Raw genomic sequence first — 24,857 nt, forward strand, 5'->3', positions numbered from 1 at the left:
TATTTTTTCAGATAATTTTTATGAGTTTATTTGAGCCAAACTAATGACATGTGTTGGGGAGCAAGATCTCAAATGCTCCATATTTCTTTTCTTGAATGGGAAGGAAGGAAGGAAGGGAGGGAGGGAGGGAGGGAGGAAGGGAGGGAGGGAAGGGAAAGAGAGAGAAATAAATAAATAAATAAATAAATAAATACATTTTAGCCAGATGGCAATTCCAGAGCAAAGTCAAAAAGTATCATCTTAACCATACAACTCAGTATAATTCAGACCATCCTGCATTTTTAATATTCATGGAAGTCTCAGTTCCAACTGATTTCTCTCCATTTCAAAGTTTTATCAAGGATTTAACTTTTGAGAAAGTCTCCTAATACTAAATGACCACACTTCCCAGTTATGTTTACTTCCCTGGCATAACTGTAAATAGTGCCCTCTTTTATTCTTGAAAATGTTCTAAATAGCCTGACAAATTGGTGGCACAGTGGATAGAGCGCTGGACTGGGATGTGGAAGGACCCAGGTTCGAGACCCTGAAGTCACCGGCTTGAGCGCGGGCTCATCTGGCTTGAGCAAAAAAAAGCTCACCAGCTTGGACCTAAGGTCGCTGGCTCGAGCAAGGGGTTACTCGGTCTGCTGAAGGCCGTGGTCAAGGCACATATGAAAAAGCAATCAATGAACAACTAAGGAGTCCCAACGAAAAACGGATGATTGATGCTTCTCTTCTCTCTCTATTCCTGTCTGTCTGTCCCTATCTATCCCTCTCTCTGACTTCTCTCTCTGTCCCTGTAAAAAAAAAGAGAAAATGTCCTAAATAAATTAAATGTTCTTAAATAAATTATACAGTCAATCACCTCGAATATACTCAAAATCCATTATTTGGTTACTATGTCTTAGGATTACTGTCCTAAATAACAGAAATCTGAGTAGAGATGGGTAAAATCTATTTTAAAAAATAAAATTTTCATTGTCCAATTGCAAATATAATTCTCCTAGCTTGGAGTATATGTATATTAGATTATACAGAAAGAAATTCACCATTTAAATCAATTAAGTTAGCTGCAAGAAGATACTTGTGACATTAATATCACCTCCTTATGACTATGGAGATTCCTAAATAAATTTAAGTAAGAAAAGGAACCCCAAACAGTCACAAGGTCTGACTATGCAAATGTTAAGAGAATCAACTCATACATACTTTCAAAGTAAATTATCCCAAGGCATTTAATCAGTACCATAATGCAAAATATTGAAGAGACACACATTAAAAATATAATTTGAGCTCAGGAACTTTTCTCTCGAGATGTACATTCCATTCTTGAGTACACATTTTGCTTTTTAATGGTTGTACAAGGGGAGACCCAGGACTAGTGGTCTTGGACTCTACACTTCATCCCTCAGAAAAGCCTTATGAAAAAGCAAAGAAGCAATTCACACCATTAACATACCTGAAGCTCCTGTTGGGCATCTCGCAAAGTTTTGCCCTCTGGAAAAGACTTGCTCTGGCCATAGCCAAATATCTGGCTTCCTGGCAGCCTGAGGTCCACATCACGGTACTCCATGCTTCTGTAATCAGTGTCTTGCCGGCCAAGAAAGTCCAGACCACCTTCTTCTTTAAATAGACCGGAATTAGAACTCTGCTTTTCACCTCCACAAGGTTGTGACTTGTCTTGGTCTTGACGTGGACTTGGGCTGTTCTGAAAGTCTGACGAAGACTCATGCTCATAGGCTACACCTTGTGTTTCTCCTCTTGATTCTGAATGCTCAAATTCTCCTTTTGGAATGCCAAAAGCAGGCCTTTCTGCTGTATGGTCATGTGTGGATTCTTCTCTCTTGTTCATATTCATACCAGAATGTTCTCTATCTTGTGTAGAGGGCTGAATGTAATCCAAAATATTTGGATCCACAGAGGGCATCTCCCTACCCTTAAATTCCATACACGTTCCCATCTCTCTGCCCCTAAAGTTCTGGTCAGTCCTGGGCCGGTATCTACCTCTGAAATCTGAATGTGGTGTATCCCTGTCCCTAAAGTCTAGATCACTAGGACCTGAACCTCGGCCTCTAAAGTCCAACTGCGTTCCGTCTTTGTCCCTGAAGTCCAAATCAGATACATCTCTATTCCTAAAATGAGAACGGGACTGATCTCTGGTCCTGAAATCCAAATTTGATAAATCCCTTCCCCTAAAATCTGCATGGGATCCATCCCGGCCTCGAAAATCTAAATCATAAGGGCCCCGGCCCCTGAAGTCAGGTGGAGGGGCATCCCTACCTCTGAAGTCAACAGTGTGAGCTTCCCTGTCTCTGTAGTTCATGTGACATGTTTCCCTACTTCTGTAATCCATAGGAGTACCATTGCCACCCCTATAGTCCATAGGTGGTCCTTCTCTATCCCGAAAATCCCCAGAATGTATGTCCCTACCTCTGAAGTCCAACTGTGATGAATCTCTGCTCTGGAAATCAGAGGGTGAAAAATCTCCCCCCCTGAAATCATGTCCAGATACCTCCCCTCCTCGATAGTCACCAAGCAGTCCGTCTCTAGCTCCATAGCTGAAAGAATGCTCCTCTACATTTGCAAAGGGAGGCCCCGAATGCCCCTGGAAATCAAAGGGAAGTGAATCTCTGCCAGGAAAGTTGCCAGAGTGTCTCTCTTGAGCATGACTCTTAAGGGGAGGAGGAGGAGGAGGAGGATAATCCCTGTTCCACCCGGGAGCAAACCTTTCTTCTTGGCTCCCACTGTAGAAACAAAGACAGTGTTATTTATATTGTCCAGAGAGTTTGAAATCTACACACCAGCATATTCTTCTCTAATCACAGCACATTCTTCTGTTAATATATATATTTTTTTGGCAGAGTTCTGTAACAAGGTCCTAGATCTGCAGAAAACAGCAAAGTTTTGCTATTTTAGGACGAAGTGGCGGAGTCAACTTTTATGCTCCCATTTCAGAACACGAGGAAAGTCAACACAAGGTTTTCAACATGACTGCTGCAGAAAAAGCTTTCACCCAGTCCTGCAACAGGGAAAATCCGCAACACCAGATAAGCTACCAATGGTGATATACTACAGAAATTTCCATTTCCTACAGCCAGGGAACTTAGAATTCCAAGAGCAACATGATGATTCCTATACATTAGAAAAATCAATGCACTGTAAATTTCTTACAGTAAGTTTCAGGAGGTGTCCTCATTGCTGCATACAGGAGGAACATTCCAAAATATATGATTACAGCTTCAGCACAGACACCACCCAATCAGAATGGATGCAGGCCCCAAATGAAGAAACACTGGCTATAAATAACTAGTAGGAGCACACCAGTGTACACCAGCTAACTGCTAGCCCTGGCTGCATTTAAATCCCAGTTCTAAGTGGCTCCACCCAAAGGCACTCTCACCTGGTCCTTACTATCCTACCAGCCAAAGGTAGCACAGAAGGCAGCATGACTCATGCCACAAAGCATGTGTAAATTGACTAAGCCAAGCCACAGCATTCAGGAGTTTAATGCTGAAAGGGACTTAGAGAGAGCATTAGGCCTTCAAGCATTATTCCCAGGTCCAAAAATGAAGAAGCTGCTATTCTACATTCTAATGCCTCATGCTCATTTTTCATGGTAATAAATATATTTAAAAATAAGTATAATACTAAATTCACATTCTCAGTTTACAGAACTCAAGCGATAAATAAGAACTGGCCCGGCCCTGGCCTGTTGGCTCAGTGATAGAGCGTCGGCCTGGCGTGAGGGGGACCCGGGTTTGATTCCCGGCCAGGGCACATAGGAGAGGCGCCCATTTGCTTCTCCGCCCCCCTCCCTCCTTCCTCTCTGTCTCTCTCTTCCCCTCCCGCAGCCGGGGCTCCATTGGAGCAAAGATGGCCCGGGCGCTGGGGATGGCTCCTTGGCCTCTGCCCCAGGAGCTAAAGTGGCTCTGGTCATGGCAGAGCTACGCCCCGGAGGGGCAGAGCATCGCCCCCTGGTGGGCAGAGCGTCGCCCCTGGTGGGCGTGCTGGGTGGATCTTGGTCAGGCGCATGCGGGAGTCTGTCTGACTGTCTCTCCCTGTTTCCAGCTTCAGAAAAATACCAAAAAAAAAAAAAAAAAAAGAACTGGCCCAATCTTTTATACTACCTAACTTCTGCCCTTTGCCTAATCTCCAGGTCATTTTCCATTGTCTTGGCTTCGATAAAGTTTAGGGAGTTGAAATAGGCAATTAGGTACCCAGAATCCTGACTGTGGAGAGACATGAGAAAGGAAAACATGAAATGATCTGAAGCATTATCTGCTATTTAGCAGTAAAACAAAAATACTAAGAGATCAAGTCCAACTCAGTTCTCTCCTCCCAAAATATATATGTTCTATTATATGACCCTTCTGAATGCAGACTACACATTATACTAGAAAGATTCAAAGGACAACTGACTCTGGGTCACTCAGTTCAAGAGAAACAGTTACAATGCCAAACCCTTTATTAAAATAATAGGAATTTAACAACAGCAACCTAAACATTAGAGCGTGGCAGATTTAATGAATTTTCAGAACTTGATGACTTCTGTTAGCTCCCATTAACATCAGTTATGTCTATGTGGTTCATCATAAGAACAACATTTAAGCAAGCTTAAATGTTTTTCATAAGTAATACAACTTAACACTAAAATTAAGACATTACCACTAACTGTAATATCTCCCATATTTAAAATCATTCAAATCTCAATAGTTTGCTTAAAGAAAGACTTTAGCCTCAGCAGACACAGGACAAGTGCTGAGGAATCTAAATCTACATGTCTTTTGATCAAAACACATCCAACACTGTCTCAATACTGTCCTAAGGATTATCTTACCCTCTTAAATTGAGATCAAATGGTTCTAGAGTAACCTACTGTATTAGGGTTATTAGAACTATATTTTATGCAGAATGGTAAAGAAACAGTTCTATTCATATAAAAGAGCAGTGGCTATGAAAATAATTTTTAACTCAATAAAAAATTTTTAGGAGGAAATGTTGTTAAAATAAAATATAAAATCATTTTCCTGCAAGGTACCTTTTTAAAAAACCCAAATTAGTTCCCCCATGTCTCCCTTCTAGTCAAAGATCTTCAAAGAGTAGCATGGGACAACTTATAAACTAAAATTAAGGTGAGGAAATATAATTTTAAATGAGAAATTGGTCAAAGAAAAAAATGTTATGAAAAATTTTAGAAAGTTAGGCAACAGAGCTCACGTTACCTAACATTCCTAAAGGCTTACCTAAACCACCTAAATGGGTGAATTTCATAAGCAACAGCTTATGATTTTTTTACTCGCAAATATGAGTAAAAAGAATACATTACAGCTGCTCTGCCTGGGGAGTAGCCAACTTTCTCATGGCTTCTCCAACTAAGTTCATTCTCACTTTAAACTCAAAAAAAAAAAAAAGAATAAAAGAGAGGGAGAGAAAGAATATATATATTACAATCTAAATATATAAAAATGTTAAAGTACAAGCCCAGTGATCTGGACTGGAGATGAGCAAACTTTTTCCATAAAGAGCCAGATAGCAATTGCTAATGTTAGTCTCTGTCACAACTATTCCCTACCACTGTAGCATGGAAGTCACCGTGGACAGTTTGTAAATCAATGATAGTGGCTGTGTTCCAACAAAACAAAAATCAGCTACGGGCTGTAGTTTGCTGCCTACTGATCCAGATCCTAATATTTTGAAAGAAAAAATATAGCCAGTAGCACCAGCACTGCTTTAATTTAAAGATCAATGAAAAGCATGGTCTGTGGTGGCAGTGGATAAAGCCTCGACCTGGAAGTCTGAGGTCACAGGTTGGAGGCCCTGGGCTTGCCAGGTCAAGGCACATATGACAAGCAGTCAATGAGCAACTAAAAAGTGAAGTGGCGCCTGACCTGTGGTGGCGCAGTGGATAAAGCGTTGACCTGGAAATGCTGAGGTCGCCGGTTCGAAACCCTGGGCTTGCCTGGTCAAGGCACATATGGGAGTTGATGCTTCCTCTTCCCCCCCCCTTCTCTCTCTCCCCCTCTCTCTCCTTTCTAAAAAATGAATAAATTAAAAAATAAAATAAAATAAAAAAAGTGAAGCGGCTATAGCTGATACTTCTCGCTTCCCTGCCCCTCTCTCTGTAAAATCAATAAATAAAATCTAAAAATAAAAAAGTAAAAACATAACTATAAAAATTACTGAACAGAAAGTAAAGACCCTATCATTTAGTACATATTTATGAAACACTAGCTTTACTAAATACTAGATGGATTTTTTAAAAACTCGATTCTCTAAATTTTTCATTGCCCCCCCCCCCGCAAGCTTCAGAACAATGAATGGAACATCTACTTAATTTACATAATCTTGCAGACTACCAATCAGAAAGGAAATTTACTAGTAACAGAAGTTTCAATTGGAGTATCAATGTTTTTTAATGTATAACTTTAAGGTCAAATTTCTTGGTCATATACTAAGTAAAACTACCAAAATCACATTCCTTTAGCATTTTAATAATTGTAAACACAAAGCAAAATTTTTTGTTTTTGTTTATTTTTAAATATTTTTTGGGATTTTTTTTTTGAGATTTTGTTTATTCATTTTATAGAGGGGAAGAGAGAAAGAGAAGAGGGGGAGGAGCAGGAAGCATCAACTCCCATATGTGCCTTGACGCAGCAAGCCCAGGGTTTTGAACCCATGACTTCAGCATTCCAGGTCAATGCTTTATCAACTGCGCCACCATAGATCAGGCCACAACACAAAAGTTTAAAAGACTAAATATTATCATCAGTGCTTACTATACTGACTATAAAAAATGAGCTCCCTTCAGATTTAAAATATAACCCATTTATAACTGAATGGTACCACCTTCTCCACTTCTCTTTGCACCCAGTATTGCCTAAAACTGAACTGTAGCTTAGAAAACTACACACAGTAATTTTTCTTTCTCAGAACTATTCCTGGTAGCTGAAAATCAATGTGCCACAGGCAAGACACAACTCTGGATTCTAGACATAAATTAGTGACCTTAACAAAACCTTTATGTACATTTATAAACACTTATGCTAGCTTTCCTCATTAGTCAAGTATGTATTACTTTGCTAAAAGAGGTTAGATAACCAATAAATAATTGAGGGATATTTTTTAATGTTTAAAAAAATGTGATAAAACAAAACAACTGGCATGCTGGTTATTTTCTCAAAATTACTTCAGAAATGACTAGAAAAAATTTTTGGCCCTGGCCAGTGGGCTCAGTGGCAGAGCATCAGCCCAGCGGGTTCAATTCTGGGTTAGGGCACACAGTAGAAGCGCCCATCGCTTCTCCACTTCTCCACCCCTTCCCCTCTTGCTTCTCTTTCTCTCTCTCTCTCTCTCTCTCTCTCTCTCCTCTCTTCCCTCCTCCCACCATGGCTCAATTGCCCCAGGTGCTGAGGATGGCTCCATAGCCTCTGCCTCAGGCACTAGAATGTCTCTGGTTGCAATGGAGCAACGCCCCAGATGGGCAGAGCATCACCAGCTAGTAGGCTTGCGGATGGATCCTGGTAGGGGTGCATGTGGGAGTCTGTCTCTGCCTCCCCTCCTCTTGCTGAATAAATTTTTTTAAAAAGGAAGAAAAAAATTATTAAGTATTTTTTAAACACCGGTGTTATTTCTGCGTAAAGAAAATATTCCCTTTTATGGTCTAAAAAGTGTTTTACTATATCATTAAAATATTAACAATTCCAATGTTCAAATTTCACTTACCGAAAAGGTCCTGTTCTGTTAACAGCTCGAGAATCCCCCCACATCTCTATGTCAAGAGGGCCCAATAAGTAGATCCTTTTGCTACCAAACTCTCGTTACAGCAGTACCTGTACAAAACAAACCACAAAAAAATAAGTACGTTAGAGCATGAAGTAAAGGCTAAACTAATTTCCTCCTGCCTGACTTGTGGTGTCGCAATGGATAAAGCATCAACTTGGAATGCTGAAGATGCCAGCTCGAAACCCTGGGCTTGCACGGTCAAGGCACATACGTGAGCAACTGCTAGGAGTTGATGCTATCCCGCTCCCCCCCCCCCCCCCCCCCCCCCCGTCTCTCTCTCTTCCCTCTCTCTACAGTCAATAAATAAAATCTTTGCATTTTTTTTTTTTTGCATTTTTTCTGAAGCTGGAAACAGGGAGAGACAGTCAGACAGACTCCCGCATGCGCCCGACCGGGATCCACCCAGCACGCCCACCATGGGGCGACGCTCTGCCCACCAGGGGGCGATGCTCTGCCCATCCTGGGCGTCGCCATGTTGCGACCAGAGCCACTCTAGCGCCTGAGGCAGAGGCCACAGAGCCATCCCCAGCGCCCGGGCCATCCTTGCTCCAATGGAGCCCCAGCTGCGGGAGGGGAAGAGAGAGACAGAGAGGAAGGCGCGGCGGAGGGGTGGAGAAGCAAATAGGAGCTTCTCCTGTGTGCCCTGGCCGGGAATCGAACCCGGGTCCTCCGCACGCTAGGCCGACGCTCTACTGCTGAGCCAACTGGCCAGGGCCAATAAATAAAATCTTTACATAATTATAATTTCTTCCTTCTTGGTTTATGAGGGACCACATCAGGGATATTTTTGGAAGTCACTTTTAAACATTTATATAATAACTTATAACAAAAACCAAATATATTTTAATTAAAAATGTATACACCAGGGCACCATAAGCTTCTCAGTGTACTAAGAATATTTCACATTTACTAAATATTTATTAATTTTTCTAGCAGCCATTCTACCTTCCTTTTTAGAAATAGCATCTTAGCATTAACACCATTCTCAGTCCTACACCATCCAGCCTGGCCAACCAGAATAATCTATTACCTACCCCCACCCCAGTGATGCTTTGAAGATGGGCATATAACCCAAGTCAAACTGAGACGTCATAGGCAAGACCTTTGCTACTGCTCCTTAAAAAGAGGCAGTTCCTGACCTTGGATTTGGCAATGGTTTCTTAATGACACCAAAGTACAAAAGGAACAAAAGAAAAAACAGATACAGTATACTTCATCAATTTCTTAAAAGGTTTTATTTATTGATTTGAGAGAGAGAGAGAAAGGGCAGGGGGGGAGCGGGAAGCATCAACTCGTAGTAGTTGATTCTCGTATGAGCCTTAACCAGACAAACTCAGAATTTCAAACGGGCAGCCTCAGCATTCCAGGTGGACACTTTATCCACTGTGCTACACAAGGCAGGCCACTTTGTCTATTTTTAAAACTTTGATGCATCAAAGTACACTATCAAGAAAGTGAAAAGATAATCTAAAGGTCAGTAAAATGGCAGATAAGGAAGTTCCAAAGTCTAGTTCCTTCACAGAAAACATTAAAAAACAAGCAGTAACTAACTGAATCATTTTGATGGAACTTTAGAAAACAGACAAAGGTTGATAACAACCAGGCAAATGCTCAGACAAGAGAAAGCCATCTCTCCCCCTTAAAGGGAAACCGGACTTGCAAAGTACTGTGTACATCTGTTTTAATCTGGGGGGATATCTGAAGGATTGAGACAAGATGCTTGTTTCTATTTTACCTAACACAACTCAGGGGGGAGGGGAAGAGGCTGTAGGCTCTGCTAATAAAAATGACAAAGCAGGCCCTGGCCGGTTGGCTCAGTGGTAGAGCGTCGGCCTGGCGTGCAGAAGTCCTGGGTTCGATTTCCGGCCAGGGCACACAGGAGAAGCGCCCATCTGCTTCTCCACCCCTCCCCCTCTCCTTCCTCTCTGTCTCTCTCTTCCCCTCCCACAGCCGAGGCTCCATTGGAGCAAAGATGGCCTGGGCGCTGGGGATGGCTCCTTGGCCTCTGCCCCAGGCACTAGAGTGGCTCTGGTCGTGGCAGAGCGACCCCCGGGAGGGGCAGAGCATCGCCCCCTGGTGGGCGTGCCAGGTAGATCCCGGTTGGGCGCATGCGGGAGTCTGTCTGTCTCTCCCCATTTCTAGCTTCGGAAAAATACAAAAAAAACACACACACACACAAAAACGACAAAGCAGATTACAGAGTCACATATACAGAGAAGTTGGAGTGAAAAGATTTTGGGAAATTAAGACATTCCAAAGCAATATGTATATGGGAAAATTTAGAAGCCACAGGAATATCCAGGTAAGACACTTGACCATACAAGACCTAAGACCTTAAAATTTTACCTTGGGCGCCTGACCTGTGGTGGCGCAGTGGGATAAAGCGTCGACCTGGAACACTGAGGTTGCCGGTTCGAAACCTTGGGCTTGCCCGGTCAAGGCACATATGGGAGTTGATGCTTCCTGCTCCTCCCTCCCCTTCTCTCTCTCTCTCTCCTCTCTCTCTAAAAATTAATAAATAAAATATAAAAAAAAATTAAAAAAAAAAAATTTTACCTTGGGCTAATCCCTAGGGTTACAGAAAGCCTAGCTATGTTTTGAAGGAGTGCCCTAACACAGAACCAATCTGTGTTAATCTGCAAAAACAGAGAGTTTATTTTCTTTTCTTATGTGTTTGTTGGTGTGTTTTGTTTGTCTGATCTCCAGGCATTCAAGAAAATCTTGCTTAGCCTGACCAGGTGGTGGTGCAGTGGATAGAGCGTCGGACTGGGATGCAGATGACCCAGGTTTGAGACCCCGAGGTCGCCAGTTTGAGCGCGGGCTCATCTGGTTTGAGCAAAAGCCCACCAGCTTGAACCCAAGGTCACTGGCTCCAGCAAGGGATTACTCAGGTCTGCTGAAGGCCCGCGGTCAAGGCACATATGAGAAAGCAATCAGTGAACAACTAAGGTGTCGCAACGCGCAATGAAAAACTAATGATTGATGCTTCTCATCTCTCTCCGTTCCTGTCTGTCTGTCCCTGTCTATCCCTCTCTCTGACTCACTCTCTGTCTCTGTAAAAAATAAAGAAAGAAAGAAAGAAAGAAAGAAAGAAAGAAAGAAAGAAAGAAAGAAAGAAAGAAAGAAAGAAAATCTTGCTTAAAACATTAAATGAGCCCTGGCCGGTTGGCTCAGCGGTAGAGCGTCGGCCTAGCGTGCAGAGGACCCGGGTTCGATTCCCGGCCAGGGCACACAGGAGAAGCGCCCATTTGCTTCTCCACCCCTCCGCCGCGCTTTCCTCTCTGTCTCTCTCTTCCCCTCCCGCAGCCGAGGCTCCATTGGAGCAAAGACGGCCCGGGCGCTGGGGATGGCTCCTTGGCCTCTGCCTCAAGGCGCTAGAGTGGCTCTGGTCGCAACATGGCGACGCCCAGGATGGGCAGAGCATCGCCCCTGGTGGGTGTGCCGGGTGGATCCCGGTCGGGCGCATGCGGGAGTCTGTCTGACTGTCTCTCCCTGTTTCCAGCTTCAGAAAAATAAAAAAAAAAAAAAAAAAAAAAAAACATTAAATGAGCAAGAACTATAAAACAAAAAAAGAAAAAGAAAACCACCCTACATCAGTGATCACACATAACAAGGAGCAAGTCTTTTCAAAACTAGTTTAGAAAAAGTCTAAAAACAATCAAACAAACAAAAAAACAAATCAGCAAACTCCAAGAAAGGGGGAGAATCTGATTTCCAGAATCAGCACATTATAATAGTCAAATGCCCAATTTTCAACAACAACAAAAAAACCTGGCCTGACCAGGTGGTGGCGCAGTGGATAGAGCGTTGGACTGGGATGCAGAAGAAACCAGGTTCAAGACCCCAAGGTTGCCAGCTTGAGCGCGGCTCATCTGGTTTGAGCAAAAAGCTCACCAGCTTGGACCCAAGATCAATGGCTCGAGCAAGGGGTTACTCAGTCTGCTGAAGGCCCATGGTCAAGGCACATATGAGAAAGCAATCAATGAACAACTAAGGTGTCGCAATGAAAAACTGATGATTGATGCTTCTCATCTCTCTGCGTTCCTGTCTGCCTATCCCTATCTATTCCTCTCTCTGATTCTCGCTGTCTCTGTAAAAAAACAAACAAACAAAAAACCAAACCTGTAAGGCATACAAAGAAACAGAAAAATATCACCCCTTCAAAGAAACAAAATAAATCACTAAGCTCAGACATCAGACTTACTAGACAAAGGCTTCATAACTGTCTTAAATATGTGTAAGAACTAAATAATAACAGGGACAAAAAAACTAAAGAAGATCAGAAGAACACTGTATAAACAAGATGAGAATACCAACAAAGAGAGACAGAAATTTATAAAGGAAACAAAAATTCTGGAGCTGGAAAGTATAACCGAAATCAAAATTTAAAAAGTTCACCTGACCTGTGCAGTGGGTAAAAGCATCGACCTGGAACACTGAGGTCGCTGGTTTGAAACCCCGGGCTTCCCTGGTCAAGGCACATATGGGAGTTGATGCTTTCTGCTCCTCCCTTCCTTCTCTCTTTGTCTCTCTCTCTCTCTGTCTCCTCTCTCTAAAATGAATAAATAAAATCTAAAAAAATAAATAAATAAAAGTACTTCTCAATGAAAATGTGTCCCTTGTTTAAAAAAAAATTTTGTATTGCGGATGTTTTGTTATATTGTGGGATTTTGTGGTATAGAGGTTTTTAAATATATTTATTATTTTTATTACTTTTGCAGTAAAATAAGCTGTAATGCTCTTCTTGGCTGTGCAGTACATTCATCTCATCATCGCCTTCATCGTCATTAGTACTGTACAGCTAATTCATGATCATCTTCATCATTCAAGTTGTAGTATATTCACTGGTGAATACCCATATAGAATTTTATATTGTTAAAATTACATAGGTTTAAGAGTGTAGAAAGTGTTTAAGAGTACAGGAAGTGTTATAAGAGTGTGAGAAAGGTTTATAAGAGTGTAGAGAGGGTTTAAAAAGCCTTAAATATATATATAAATAATAAAATAAAAATAAAGTCACTACTTGACAGATTTTTGCCTATTTTGAGGGGTGCTGGTATGGAGCCAGGGCCATGTTTGGTAAACAAAACTGGCAATGCAGGATAAAATGAACGCCCCCCCTTAAGGCTTTAATGCTGAAGCTCATCAGACCCCAGCGAAGATATTAGTTGATATACACAAGACAGGAATCCAGAAAGAATCTAATATCACCAAACTCTGAAAATAAGTGGCACTAAAATATCAATTTCATACACGAGCATGGCTGGCAGTAAACATGCAAGTGGGAGTGGGAGGGGCCTGCCACCTTACCACTCCAGGTCCCACTCCCCCCAGATGCTACACAACAATGAGTAGAAGGACCCCGTGATGAGTTCTGAAGGATGTGTGCCCGAGTGAAGCCGCTGCAGGTACACATCTTTTTTTGTAAATTTTATTTATTTATTTTAGAGACAGAGGTGAGAGAAAGAGAGAGAGAGAGAGTAAGAGAGAGCGAAGGGGGGAGGAGAGAAGCAGGAAGCATCAACTTTCATATGTGCCTTGACCAGGTAAGCCCGGGGTTTTGAACCAGCTACCTCAGTGTCCCAGGTCAACATTTTATCCACTGTGCCACCACAGGTCAGGCCAGGTGCACATTTTGGTGGTAGTAGTAAACAGTCAAATGAGAGTTTGCAAGGTTGAAGTGAACATGGTTCCCCACGAATAGCAGTGATCAAAGGTCGGCTGGTCTTGAAAGATGGCAAGCTCCACATTAAGCTACAGGCTACATTCCCAGTGATGCCCTCATATATAAAGTCCTTTACGACTTAGCTTTTCAATCACACCTCCAAAACCCCAAGACTTTGGTTTCCTGGAAGCTGACCAGTTTGGGATAAAGCCTCCCCATTGGTAGGTCTGAACCCTTTACAGTTGGAACTAGGATGATAGCTGACTATTTTCAAGCCTCCTCCCCCTTTCACTCGTGATTTATAAGATTATTCTTGGCGAATGCTCTCACTCTGGTCTATCCTACACAGATCCAAGAATTTCACCTCTAGGCTCATAATACCAATACCCTGGGCAATCCCTTCTTTTCAATCACAACTTCAGTTCCAAAAACCAACAAAGCAGAACCAGGGGCCCTATTCTACTAGCGTTGGCTGCAGTATGCAGCAGCTTTATTCTGCTTTTAAACACTCAATTTTTTTCCAAAATAAAATGCTTTGGGCCCCACAGGACACTCAGTTAAGATCAAGGGGGCACCAACAGGCAAAAGGTTGTTTCAAATACCAAGCCAACTAAGCTCTATGAATTTTTAAACAGTAGAGACTTTAAAAAGCACTATTGGAACTGGGATTACTAACTGCTGGTACACTCCTGTCCCCACCAAAAATTCCCATTAAAAGATTTGAAATGTTTTCATTACAACTACAGGGCCTCAAGAGTCTACCCCAGAGCTGAAGCAGGGAGCCTGCATATCACAGACTTCTCTGGATGCAGCAGCAGATTCCTGGGCCCCCTCTCCAGAATCATGGCCTGATTCCCCTGCTGAGGCACAGGTTCTGCCAACCATCCTATCACAGTCAAAAGTTAACTGAAAATGGATCAGACATAAATGTAGACACTAAACAATAAAGCTTCTAAAAGAAAACAGAGGAGAAAATCTTTCTAAGCTTGGTGTCAGCAAACACTCTTAGAAAAGATCCAGAAAGCATTAGCCATAAAGGAAAAAGATTAAAAGTAAACCCTGACCTTCAAAAGACACTATTAAAAAATGAACAGGCAAACTATTGAACGAGGAGTAAATATTAGCAACACATACTTGATAAATGCTATTATTAGTCCTAAGGAAAACAGATTAAAACCACAAGAGTACACACTCTCTACACTGCTAAAATTAACAAGATTCACCAAATCAAATACACATGAATTTCCAGCAACCAGAACTCTCATACATTGCTGGAAAGATGGTAGAATAGTACAACCACTTTAGAAACTGATCTGACTAATGTTACCCTACGGCCCAGTAATTCCATTTCTAAGTATTTACCCGAGATAAATGAAAACAAAACACTTGTAAAAATATGTTCACAACAGTTTTATTCATAATTGCTTTAAAAAATGGAAACAACACAAATATCCTTCAATAAGATACATACACCGGTGTCCTGAAGGGTTTTCCATCACTAAGGTAGTGCACTTTGGTGAATTTCAAATGGGGAGGAGCCTTTTTGTTTTTTTTTTATTTTTATTTTTTTTTTGTATTTATTTATTCATTTTAGAGAGGAGTTGAGAGAGAGAGAGAGAGAGAAGAGGAGCAGGAAGCATCAACTCCCATATGTGCCTTGACCAGGCAAGGGTAGGATTTGAACTGGTGACCTCAGCATTCCAGGTCGATGCTTTATCCACTGCGCCACCACAGGTCAGGTGGGAGGAGCCTTTTTGGAAGAGTAGAGTAGAGCAGGGGTCCCCAAACTACGGCCTGCGGGCCACATGTGGCCCCCTGAGGCCATTTATCCGGTCCCTGCCGCACTTCTGGAAGGGGCACCTCTTTCATTGGTGGTCAGTGAGAGGAATATAGTTCCCATTTAAATACTGGTCAGTTTGTTGATTTAAATTTACTTGTTCTTTATTTTAAATATTGTATTTGTTCCCGTTTTGTTTTTTTTACTTTAAAATAAGATATGTGCAGTGTGCATAGGGATTTGTTCATAGTTTTTTTATAGTCCGGCCCTCCAATGGTCTGAGGGACAGTGAACTGGCCCCTGTGTAAAAAGCTTGGGGACCCCTGGAGTAGAGGTTACTAAGAAACTAGAACTGGAAAAGTAGCCTGACCTGTGGTGGCGCAGTGGATAAAGCGTCAACCTGGAAATACTGAGGTTGCCGGTTCAAAACCCTGGGCTTGCCTGGTCAAGGCACATATGGGAGTTGATGCTTCCTGCTCCCCCCCCTTCTCTATAATAAATAAATAAAATCTTTAAAAAAAAAAAAAAAAGAACTGGAAAAGTAGAATCAAGACCCATTCTCTTTTATCCCCCCACTGACAGAGAGAGGAAAGGATGGGTGAGGGATGGGGAGAGAAGGGGGGGAGAGGGAGAAGGAGGAGAGGGGGAAAGAAGGGGGAGAGGAGAGAAAAAGGAGAGGGGGAGAGAAGGAGGGGGAGAGTGAAAGACAGACAGACAGACATCAACTCATTGTTCCACCTAGCTGCTCCATTTAGTTGTGCACTCACTGGATGCTTTTAATATGTGCCCTGACCGAAGATCAAAACTGCAGCTTTAGTGCGCTGGGACAATGCTCTATTCACTGAACAACCCCGCCAGGGCCCATTCTTTTTAAAATTACATCTTTTGCCTGACCTGTGGTGGTGCGGTGGATAAAGCATCAACCTGGAAACACTGAGGTTGCCAGTTCAAAACCTTGGCTCGCCTGGTCAAGGCACATATGGGAGTTGATGCTTCCTGCTCCTCCCCCTTCTCTCTCTCTCTCTCTCTCTCCCTCCCTCCCTCCCTCCCCCTCCTCTCTAAAATGAATAAATAAAAAAATAAATAAAATTACATCTTTTTAAAAATTGTTGTAAAATATACATAATATAAAATTTCCTATTTGCCATTTTGAAGTGTACCATTCAGTGGCATTAAGTACATTTACATCATTATGCAACCATCACCACCATCCATCCACAGAACTTTTTCATCTTGCAAAACTAAAACTCTATATTCATTAAAGAGTAACTCCCCGTTCCCCTCTTGACCTAGCCCTTGGCAAACAACATTCTAATTTCTATGACTTTGACTACCCTCAGTACCTCTCATGATACCAGTGGAATCATACAATATTTGTCTTTCCATCACTGGCTTATTTCACTTAACATATTGTCTACATGGTTCATCCATACTGTAGCATCTATTAAAATCTTGTTCACTTTTTAACAGTGAATAATATTCCACTGTAATGAATACAGATTTTGTTTAGTCATTCACTGATGGACACTTGGGTTTCCATTTCGTAGCTATTGTGATTAATGAATATGGTGGACAAATATGAGAACATTTCAACTCATATATATATATATATACACACACACACACACACACACACACACACACACACACTCAGAAGGAGGATTGCTAGATCATACAGTAATTCTATCCTCAAATTTTTCAGAAACCACCATTCTGTTTTCCACAGCAGCTACACAGTTTTACACAATAGAACATAAGTTCTGTCATGACTGAATTTTTTTTAATAGCTTAAAATATATTTTTTTAATTAAGAGAGAGAGGCAGGAAGAAACATGAGAAGCATCACCTCATAATTGTGGTACCTTAGTTGTCCATTGACTGCTTTCTCATATGTGCCTTGACTGGGGGCTCCAGCTGAGCCAGTGACCCCTTGGTCAAGCCAGTGACCTTGGGCTTCAAGCCAGCAACCATGGGATCATTTTGATGATCCTGTGCACAAGCTGGTGTCCTCGGGATTTTGAAGCTGGGACCTCAGTGTCCCAGGTGATGCTCTATCCACCACGCTACCACCAGTCTGCCCATTGGTTGCTTCTTGTACGTGCCCTGACTGGGACCAACACTCACAACCTTGGTGTACAGGGCCATGTTCTAACCAACGGAGCTACCCAGCCAAAGCTGTTATGGATTGAATTCTGCCATGCCTGCTACCACAGTCCCTAGCCCCATGTCAAAGCCCTAGCCTCAAATGTAACAATATTTGAAGATAGGACCTTTAAGAAGGTAATTAAGGTTAAAAGAAGTCATAAGGGTTAGGCCCTAATCCAAAAGTACTGGTATCAGAGGAAGAGACACGAGGCATGCACGCACAGAGAAAAGCCATGAGAAGACAGCAGGAAGACAGCCTTCTGTAAGCTGAACGAAGCCTCCCCAGAAACCAAGGCTGCTAGCACCTTGATCTTAGACTTCAGCCTCCAGGCTGTGAGAAAATAATTTTCTATTGTATTAAGCCAGTACTTTGTTATGGCAGCTCTAGCAAAATAATATGGATCAGACATACTCGGTTCCAATTTCTCTACATCTTCACCGACCTCTGTTTTTCTGTTTGTTCGGGTGACAGCCATCCAGCAGGTGTGAAGTGACACCTCAATGTTTCTGGTTTGCACTGCCTAATGTTGATGATGTTGCGCATCTTCTCACTCGCTTAGTGGTCATTTGAATAGCCTTCTTTGGAGAAATGTCTGAGTCTTTTGCCCAGAAGTTTTCTATGTATTCTAGATATGAAGCCCTTATCAGATACGTATTTTGCAAATATTTTCTCCCATTCTATGGGTTGCCTTTTTATGCTGTTAAAAGTGTTCCTTGATGCAGAAAGTTAAAAAATATTTTTAGTTGATTAATTCTAGAGAAACAGACAGAGGAAGAGAAAAGGGAAGGAAAGAAGGAAGGGAGGAAGGGAAAGAGGTAGAGAAAGAGAAGCATTCATTTGTTGTTCCCCTTAGTTTTACATTCACTGGTTGCTTCCCATTGTGCCCTGACCAGGGATTGAACTCACAACCTTGGTGTCTCAGGACAACACTTTAACGGACTAAGCTAAGTGGCCAAGGCCTCAAAAATGTTTAATTTTGATGTTCAATTTGTCTATTTTTCTTTTGTTGCCTGTGCCTTTGGTGTCATTCAAGAGATCATTGCCAAATCCAATACATGATTTCTTCTAAAAATTTTAATAGTTTTAGCTCTTAGATTTAGCAGCAAGATCAATTCTTTGTGTGTGTGTGTGTGTGTGTGTATTTTTCTGAAGCTGGAAACAGGGAGGCAGTCAGACTCCCGCATGCGCCCGACCGGGATCCACCCGGCACGTCCCCCAGGGGGCCATGCTCTGCCCATCCGGGGCGTCGCGACCAGAGCCACTCTAGCGCCTGGGGCAGAGGCCAAAGAGCCATCCCCAGCGCCCGGGCCATCTTTTGCTCCAATGGAGCCTCGGCTGCAGGAGGGAAAGAGAGAGACAGAGAGGAAGGAGAGGGGGAGGGGTGGAGAAGCAGATGGGAGCCTCTCCTGTGTGCCCTGGCCCGGAATCGAACCCGGGACTTCCGCACACCAGGCCGACGCTCTACCACTGAGCCAACCGGCCAGGGCCGCAAGATCAATTCTTAAGAGTACTTTATTTTAGGCCCTGGTCGGTTGGCTCAGTGGTAGAGTGTCGGCCCGGTGTGTAGAAGTCCCGGGTTCAATTCCCAGTCAAGGCATACAGTAGAAATGACCATGATCATCTGCTTCTCCATCCCTCCTTCCCTTCTCACAGCCATGGTGAGAATGAGCAAGTTGGTCCCAGGTGCTGAGGATGGCTCCATGGCCTTGCCTCAGGTTTAGTTGCCGAGCAACAGAGCAGCAGCCCCAAGTGGGCAGAACATCAGCCCCAGACGGGGGCTGCCAGGTGGATCCCTTTGGGTGCATGTGAGTCTGTCTCTCTGCCTCCCTGCATTGATTAAAAAAAGTAGTTAGGTTAAGTTTTGCACATTGATTCTTTTAAAAATATAGCCTGACCAGGCGGTGGAGCAGTAGATAGAGCGTCAGACTGGGATGCGGAAAAATCCAGGTTTGAGACCCCAAGGTCGCCAGCTTGAGCGCGGGCTCATCTGGTTTGAGCAAAAAGCTCACCGGCTTGGACCCAAGGTCGCTGGCTCCAGCAAGGGGTTACTCGGTCTGCTGAAGGCCCACGGTCAAGGCACATATGAGAAAGCAATCAATGAACAACTAAGAAGTCGCAACGCGCAACGAGAAACTAATGATTGATGCTTTTCATCTCTCTCCAATCCTGTGTGTCCCTGTCTATTTATATATATATATATATATATATATATATATATATATATATATACATACACACACACACACACACATATACATATACACACACACACACACACACATTCCATATTCTCCTTGGAATGCTTTTGGTCCTCATACATGCCTTGAGTGAAGGGTCCCAGATTGGAGCCTGTAGTTTGAAGAGCCTGACCTTACCTTGCTATCACTTACCTCCTTTTTTGCCTATATTACCACTCTGCTAACTGCTTCCTTTTCATTTGCAAACACATTCATCTCTCATGCAAAATGCACACACACACACAGAAATAGAAAGCCTTTGAATAATAGTTGAACAAATAAATAAATGTCCACCAAATATTGTTAACCCTCCAGGGCTCTATACTGTTCCCTAGCATTGTTCCAGGTTTTTTGTTGTTGTTTTTAAGTACTGATTTTAGTAAGAGAGGAAGGGAGGGAGAGAGAGAGAGACAGTCAGACAGGAACATGAATCTACTCCTGTATATGTCCTGACAGGGGATCAAAACAGCAACCTCTGCACTTCAGAATGATGTTCTAACCAATCCAGCTATCCGGCCAGGGCCCCCAGCATTGTTCTTGATGCACATGCCATCCCTGGGTACTATGGACTGAATGTCCGTGCCCCCTTTCAAAATTCATGTGTTGAAGCCCTAATCCAGTGGTCCCCAAACTTTTTACACAGGGGACCAGTTCACTGTCCCTCAGACCATTGGAGGGCTGCCACATACAGTGCTCCTCTCATTGACCACCAATGAAAGAGGTGCCCCTTCCGGAAGTGCGGCAGGGGGGCCGGATAAATGGCCTCAGGGGGCTGTTTGGGGAAGCCTGCCCTAATCCCTAGTGTGATGGTATTTGGAGGTAGCAGCTATCTAAAACCAAGAGGATCCTCATCAGGAACCAAATCAGCCAGCACCCTGACCTGAATTTCCCTGCCTCCAGAACTGTTAGAAATAAATTTCTACTTTTTAAGCCACCTTGTCCAGTATTTTATTATAGCAGCATCTCATCCATTCCCAATCTAACCACCATATCTACCATCTCCATAATTTCTACAGCTCCATTTTTTTAAAGATTTTATTTATTGATTTTCGAGGGGGCAAGAAATATCAACTCACAGTTGCTTTACTTTAGTTGTTCACTGGTTGCCTATCATACATGCCTTGACCGGGCAAGCCCAGAGTTTTGAACCTCAGCATTGCAGGCCAATGTTCCACCCGCTGTGCCACCACAGACCAGGTACATCTCCACTTCTTGCCTAGACTTCTCCTAAAGTCCAAATGCCTACCAGAAACTGCCACTCAGCTAGCCCATAGGAATCTCAAACTCGTGTACTAATTTGTACTTTGACTTTATTACTGTAGGGAGACATTTAAATACTTCATTAGAGCTACCTTTCCTTTTCCATTTATTTGAGAGAGGGGAAAAGGGGGAGAGAAAGAGAAAGAGAGAGAGAGAGAGAGAGAGAGAGAGAGAGAGAGAGAAGCATCAACTCATTGTTTCACATAGTGTTCCACTCAGTTGTGTACTCATTGATTGCTTCTCGTATGTGCCCTGGCCAGGGGTCAAAACTGCAACCTCTGGTGTGTTGGTTTGATGCTTTAGCCACTGAGCCACCAGGCCAGGGCTGCTTTTTCTTATTAATAGATATATCCCAGGTTTTAAATATTCTTATGCCTTGCTCCCTTACACCATCAAATTAGTTCCTAGTTCAAGAGTAAGCTTTGTAAAGCAGTACAGTGTGGAGGTGAAGGGCTAAGAGAACACTTTCTGGACATACTCTGCTTGGGTTCCGAGCTAAACTGCATGGAGACAAATCTTGGCTTGGACATACTATACCTTAAGCAAGTTACTCAATGCCTCAGTTTACTTATCTATAAAATCAGGATGATGTCTACTTCATAGAGTTATCAGGATAAAATGACAATACAAATTCATTAATTGATGTCTGGTAAATAAAACACTCAGTAAATGTTAGTTACTACTATTTTAAGGGTTTATTTCAAAATCACTGGGATGTGGAATATACCCCCATTGATACAGCCTGATTTTGGCTAAATGACTGATATTAAAGTTTGATTTGCCAATTAGATCATACAGCAGACATTTTTGATAAATCAAGTTAAATCTGCAGCTCCAAATTAGACACATATATTTTTAAAGCATGTATGCAATACACATTATGTCTAAAAAATAAATCCTTCGTAGTCATTTAAAATAATAATGTTAAACCAAAAAGCCCGTCAATAGATGACTGGATAAAGAAGATGTGGCACATATACACTATGGAATACTACTCAGCCGTAAGAAATGATGACATCGGATCATTTACAGCAAAATGGTGGGATCTTGATAACATTATACGAAGTGAAATAAGTAAATCAGAAAAAACCAGGAACTGCATTATTCCATACGTAGGTGGGACATAAAAATGAAACTAAGAAACATTGATAAGAGTGTGGTGGTTACGGGGGAAGGGGGAAAAGGGGGAGGGGGAGGGGCACAAAGAAAACTAGATAGAAGGTGACAGAGGACAATCTGACTTTGGGTGATGGGTATGCAACATAATTGAACGACAAGATAACCTGGACTTGTTATCTTTGAATATATGTATCCTGATTTATTGATGTTGCCCCATTAAAAAAATAAAATTATTTAAAAAAATAATAATAAAAATAATAATGTTAAAATGCTAACTTAAAAATGTACAAGATGGAGCCCTGGCCGGTTGGCTCAGCGGTAGAGCGTCGGCCTAGCGTGCGGAGGACCCGGGTTCGATTCCCGGCCAGGGCACACAGGAGAAGCGCCCATTTGCTTCTCCACCCCTCCGCCGCGCCTTCCTCTCTGTCTCTCTCTTCCCCTCCCGCAGCCAAGGCTCCATTGGAGCGGGGATGGCCTGGGCGCTGGGGATGGCTCTGTGGCCTCTGCCACAGGCGCTGGAGTGGCTCTGGTCGCGACATGGCGACGCCCAGGATGGGCAGAGCATCGCCCCCTGGTGGGCAGAGCATCGCCCCATGGTGGGCGTGCCGGGTGGATCCCGGTCGGGCGCATGCGGGAGTCTGTCTGACTGTCTCTCCCTGTTTCCAGCTTCAGAAAAATGCAAAAAAAAAAAAAAAAAAAAAAAAAAGTACAAGATGGGCCTGGCTTATGCTGGTGCAGTAGATAAAGAGTCATCCTGGAATGCTTTCTCACATGTGCCTTGACCGGGGGGCTACGGCAGACCGAGTGACCGCTTGCTCAAGCCAGTGACCCACGCTCAAGCTGGCGACCTTGAGGTCTCGAACCTGGGTCCTCCACATCCCAGTCCGACACTCTATCTACTGCGCCATTGCCTGGTCAGGCTCGACCTGGAATGCTGAGGTCACCAGTTTGAAATCCTGGGCTTGCCTGGTCAAGGTACATAGGTGAATTGATGCTTCCTGTTCCTCTCCCCTTCTCTCTCTCTCTCCCCCTCTCCTCTCTAAAATGAATAAAAAAAATATATATGGACAAATAAAATACATTTTTAAAGACATGTACAAGACAGTAAATAAGTTTATCAAAACTTTAAGGGAGAAATTTTAATTTTTCAGGTGGCCCAAGAATAAAAGGGTTTAAGACCATTGACCTAGTGCCTGGGTTTGAATCAAAAGTCCACTTTTCGCCTGACCAGGCGGTGGCGCAGTGGATAGAGTGTCGGACTGGGATGCGGAAGTACCCAGGTTCGAGACTCCGAGGTCCCGCGCGGGCTCATCTGGCTTGAGCAAAGAGCTCGCCAGCTTGGACCCAAGGTCGCTGGCTCCAGCAAGGGGTTACTTGGTCTGCTGAAGGCCCGCGGTCAAGGCACATGTGAGAAAGCAATCAATGAACAACTAAGAAGTCGCAACGCACAACGAGAAACTGATGATTGATGCTTCTCATCTCTCTCTGTTCCTGTCTGTCTGTCCCTGTCTATCTCTGCCTCTGTAAAAAAAAAAAAAAAAAAAAAAAGTCCACTTTTCTAGGGCCCTGGCTGGATGGCTCAGTGGTAGAGCATCGGCCTGGCATGCAGGAGTCCAGGGTTCAATTCCCGGCCAGGGCACACAGGAAAAGCGCCCATCTGCTTCTCCACCCCTCCCCCTCTCCTTCCTCTCTGTCTCTCTCTTCCCCTCCCGCAGCCAAGGCTCCACTGGAGCAAAGTTGGCCCGGGCGCTGAGGATGGCTCCATGGCCTCTGCCTCAGGCACTAGAATGGCTCTGGTTGCAACAGAGCAACGCCCCAGATGGGCAGAGCATCGCCCCCTGCTGGATGTGCCGGGTGGATCCCAGTAGGGCACATGCGGGAGTCTGACTGCCTCCCTGTTTCCAGCTTCAGAAAAATACAAAAATAAATAAATAAATAAAATAAAAAAAACAAAAGTCCACTTTTCTATCTGCAAACCTTGGTAAATTCTTTTAACTTCTATATGCCTCACAGCTCTCCTATAAAATTAGAATAATAATGGTACCTACCTCATCTGATTACAATATAAAGTTAATGAGTCATGCATAAGAAGCAATCACATTCGTAGCAACATTATTCATAATAGCCAAAAACTGGAAACAATCCAAATGTCCCTTAAAAGATAAACAAAATGTAGTATACCCACAAAAAGAAACGCAACATAAATGAAACTTAAAAAAAAATGTTGCCTGACCAGGCAGTGGTGCAGTGGATAGGGCGTCGGACTGGGATGTGGAGGAACCAGTTTCAAGACCCCAAGGTTGCCGGCTTGAGTGCGGGCTCATCTGGTTTGAGCAAGGCTCATCAGCTTGAGCCCAAGGTCGCTGGCTCGAGTGGGGAGTCACTTGGTCTGTTGTAGCAGCCCCCCCCCCCCCCCCCCGTCAAAGCACATATGAGAGATCAATCAATGAACAGCTAAGGAACTGCAACAAAGAATTGATGTTTCTCATCTCTCTCCCTTCCTGTCTGTCTGTCCCTATCTATCCCTCTCTCTGACTCTGTCTTTGCCACAAAAAAAGAAAAAAAAAAAAGAATTGAATGAAACAAACATTAAAAAAAAAAAAAGCTGGCCCTGGCCGGTTGGCTCAGTGGTGGAGCGTCGGCCTGGCATGTGGGAGTCCCAGGTTCGATTCCCGGCCAGGGTGCATGGGAGAGGCGCCCATCTGCTTCTCCATCCCTTCCCCTCTCCTTCCTCTCTGTCTCTCTCTTCCCCTCCTGCAGCCGGGGCTCCATTGGAACAAGGTTGGCACGGGCACTGAGGATGGCTTCGTGGCCTCTGCCTCGGGCGCTAGAGTGGCTCTGATTGCGGTGAAGCGACACCCCAGATGGGCAGAGCATTGCCCCCTGGTG

The 24,857-nt window shown here is 43.4% G+C and overlaps 1 protein-coding gene across 11 annotated transcripts in view; it reads right to left on the reverse strand.

Annotated features, from left to right (window-relative positions):
• The window catches only part of RBM6 (RNA binding motif protein 6), a 104,158-nt gene that overhangs the window by 71,839 nt on the left and 7,462 nt on the right, over nt 1-24,857 (reverse strand). For 10 of the 11 annotated variants that reach the window (XM_066245334.1, XM_066245341.1, XM_066245338.1 and 7 more), the window contains 2 exons: nt 7,705-7,811; nt 1,442-2,726 (listed from right to left, as the gene is read on the reverse strand). In XM_066245334.1, the coding sequence (XP_066101431.1) occupies nt 1,442-2,726; nt 7,705-7,748 (1,329 nt within the window). In that variant the 5' untranslated portion in view covers nt 7,749-7,811. The remainder of the gene's footprint in view (nt 1-1,441; nt 2,727-7,704; nt 7,812-24,857) is intronic. The other variant, XM_066245343.1, reaches the window with a different exon arrangement.

Source organism: Saccopteryx bilineata, chromosome 10 (genome assembly GCF_036850765.1).
Source record: "Saccopteryx bilineata isolate mSacBil1 chromosome 10, mSacBil1_pri_phased_curated, whole genome shotgun sequence".
Classification (NCBI taxonomy): Eukaryota; Metazoa; Chordata; class Mammalia; order Chiroptera; family Emballonuridae; genus Saccopteryx; species Saccopteryx bilineata.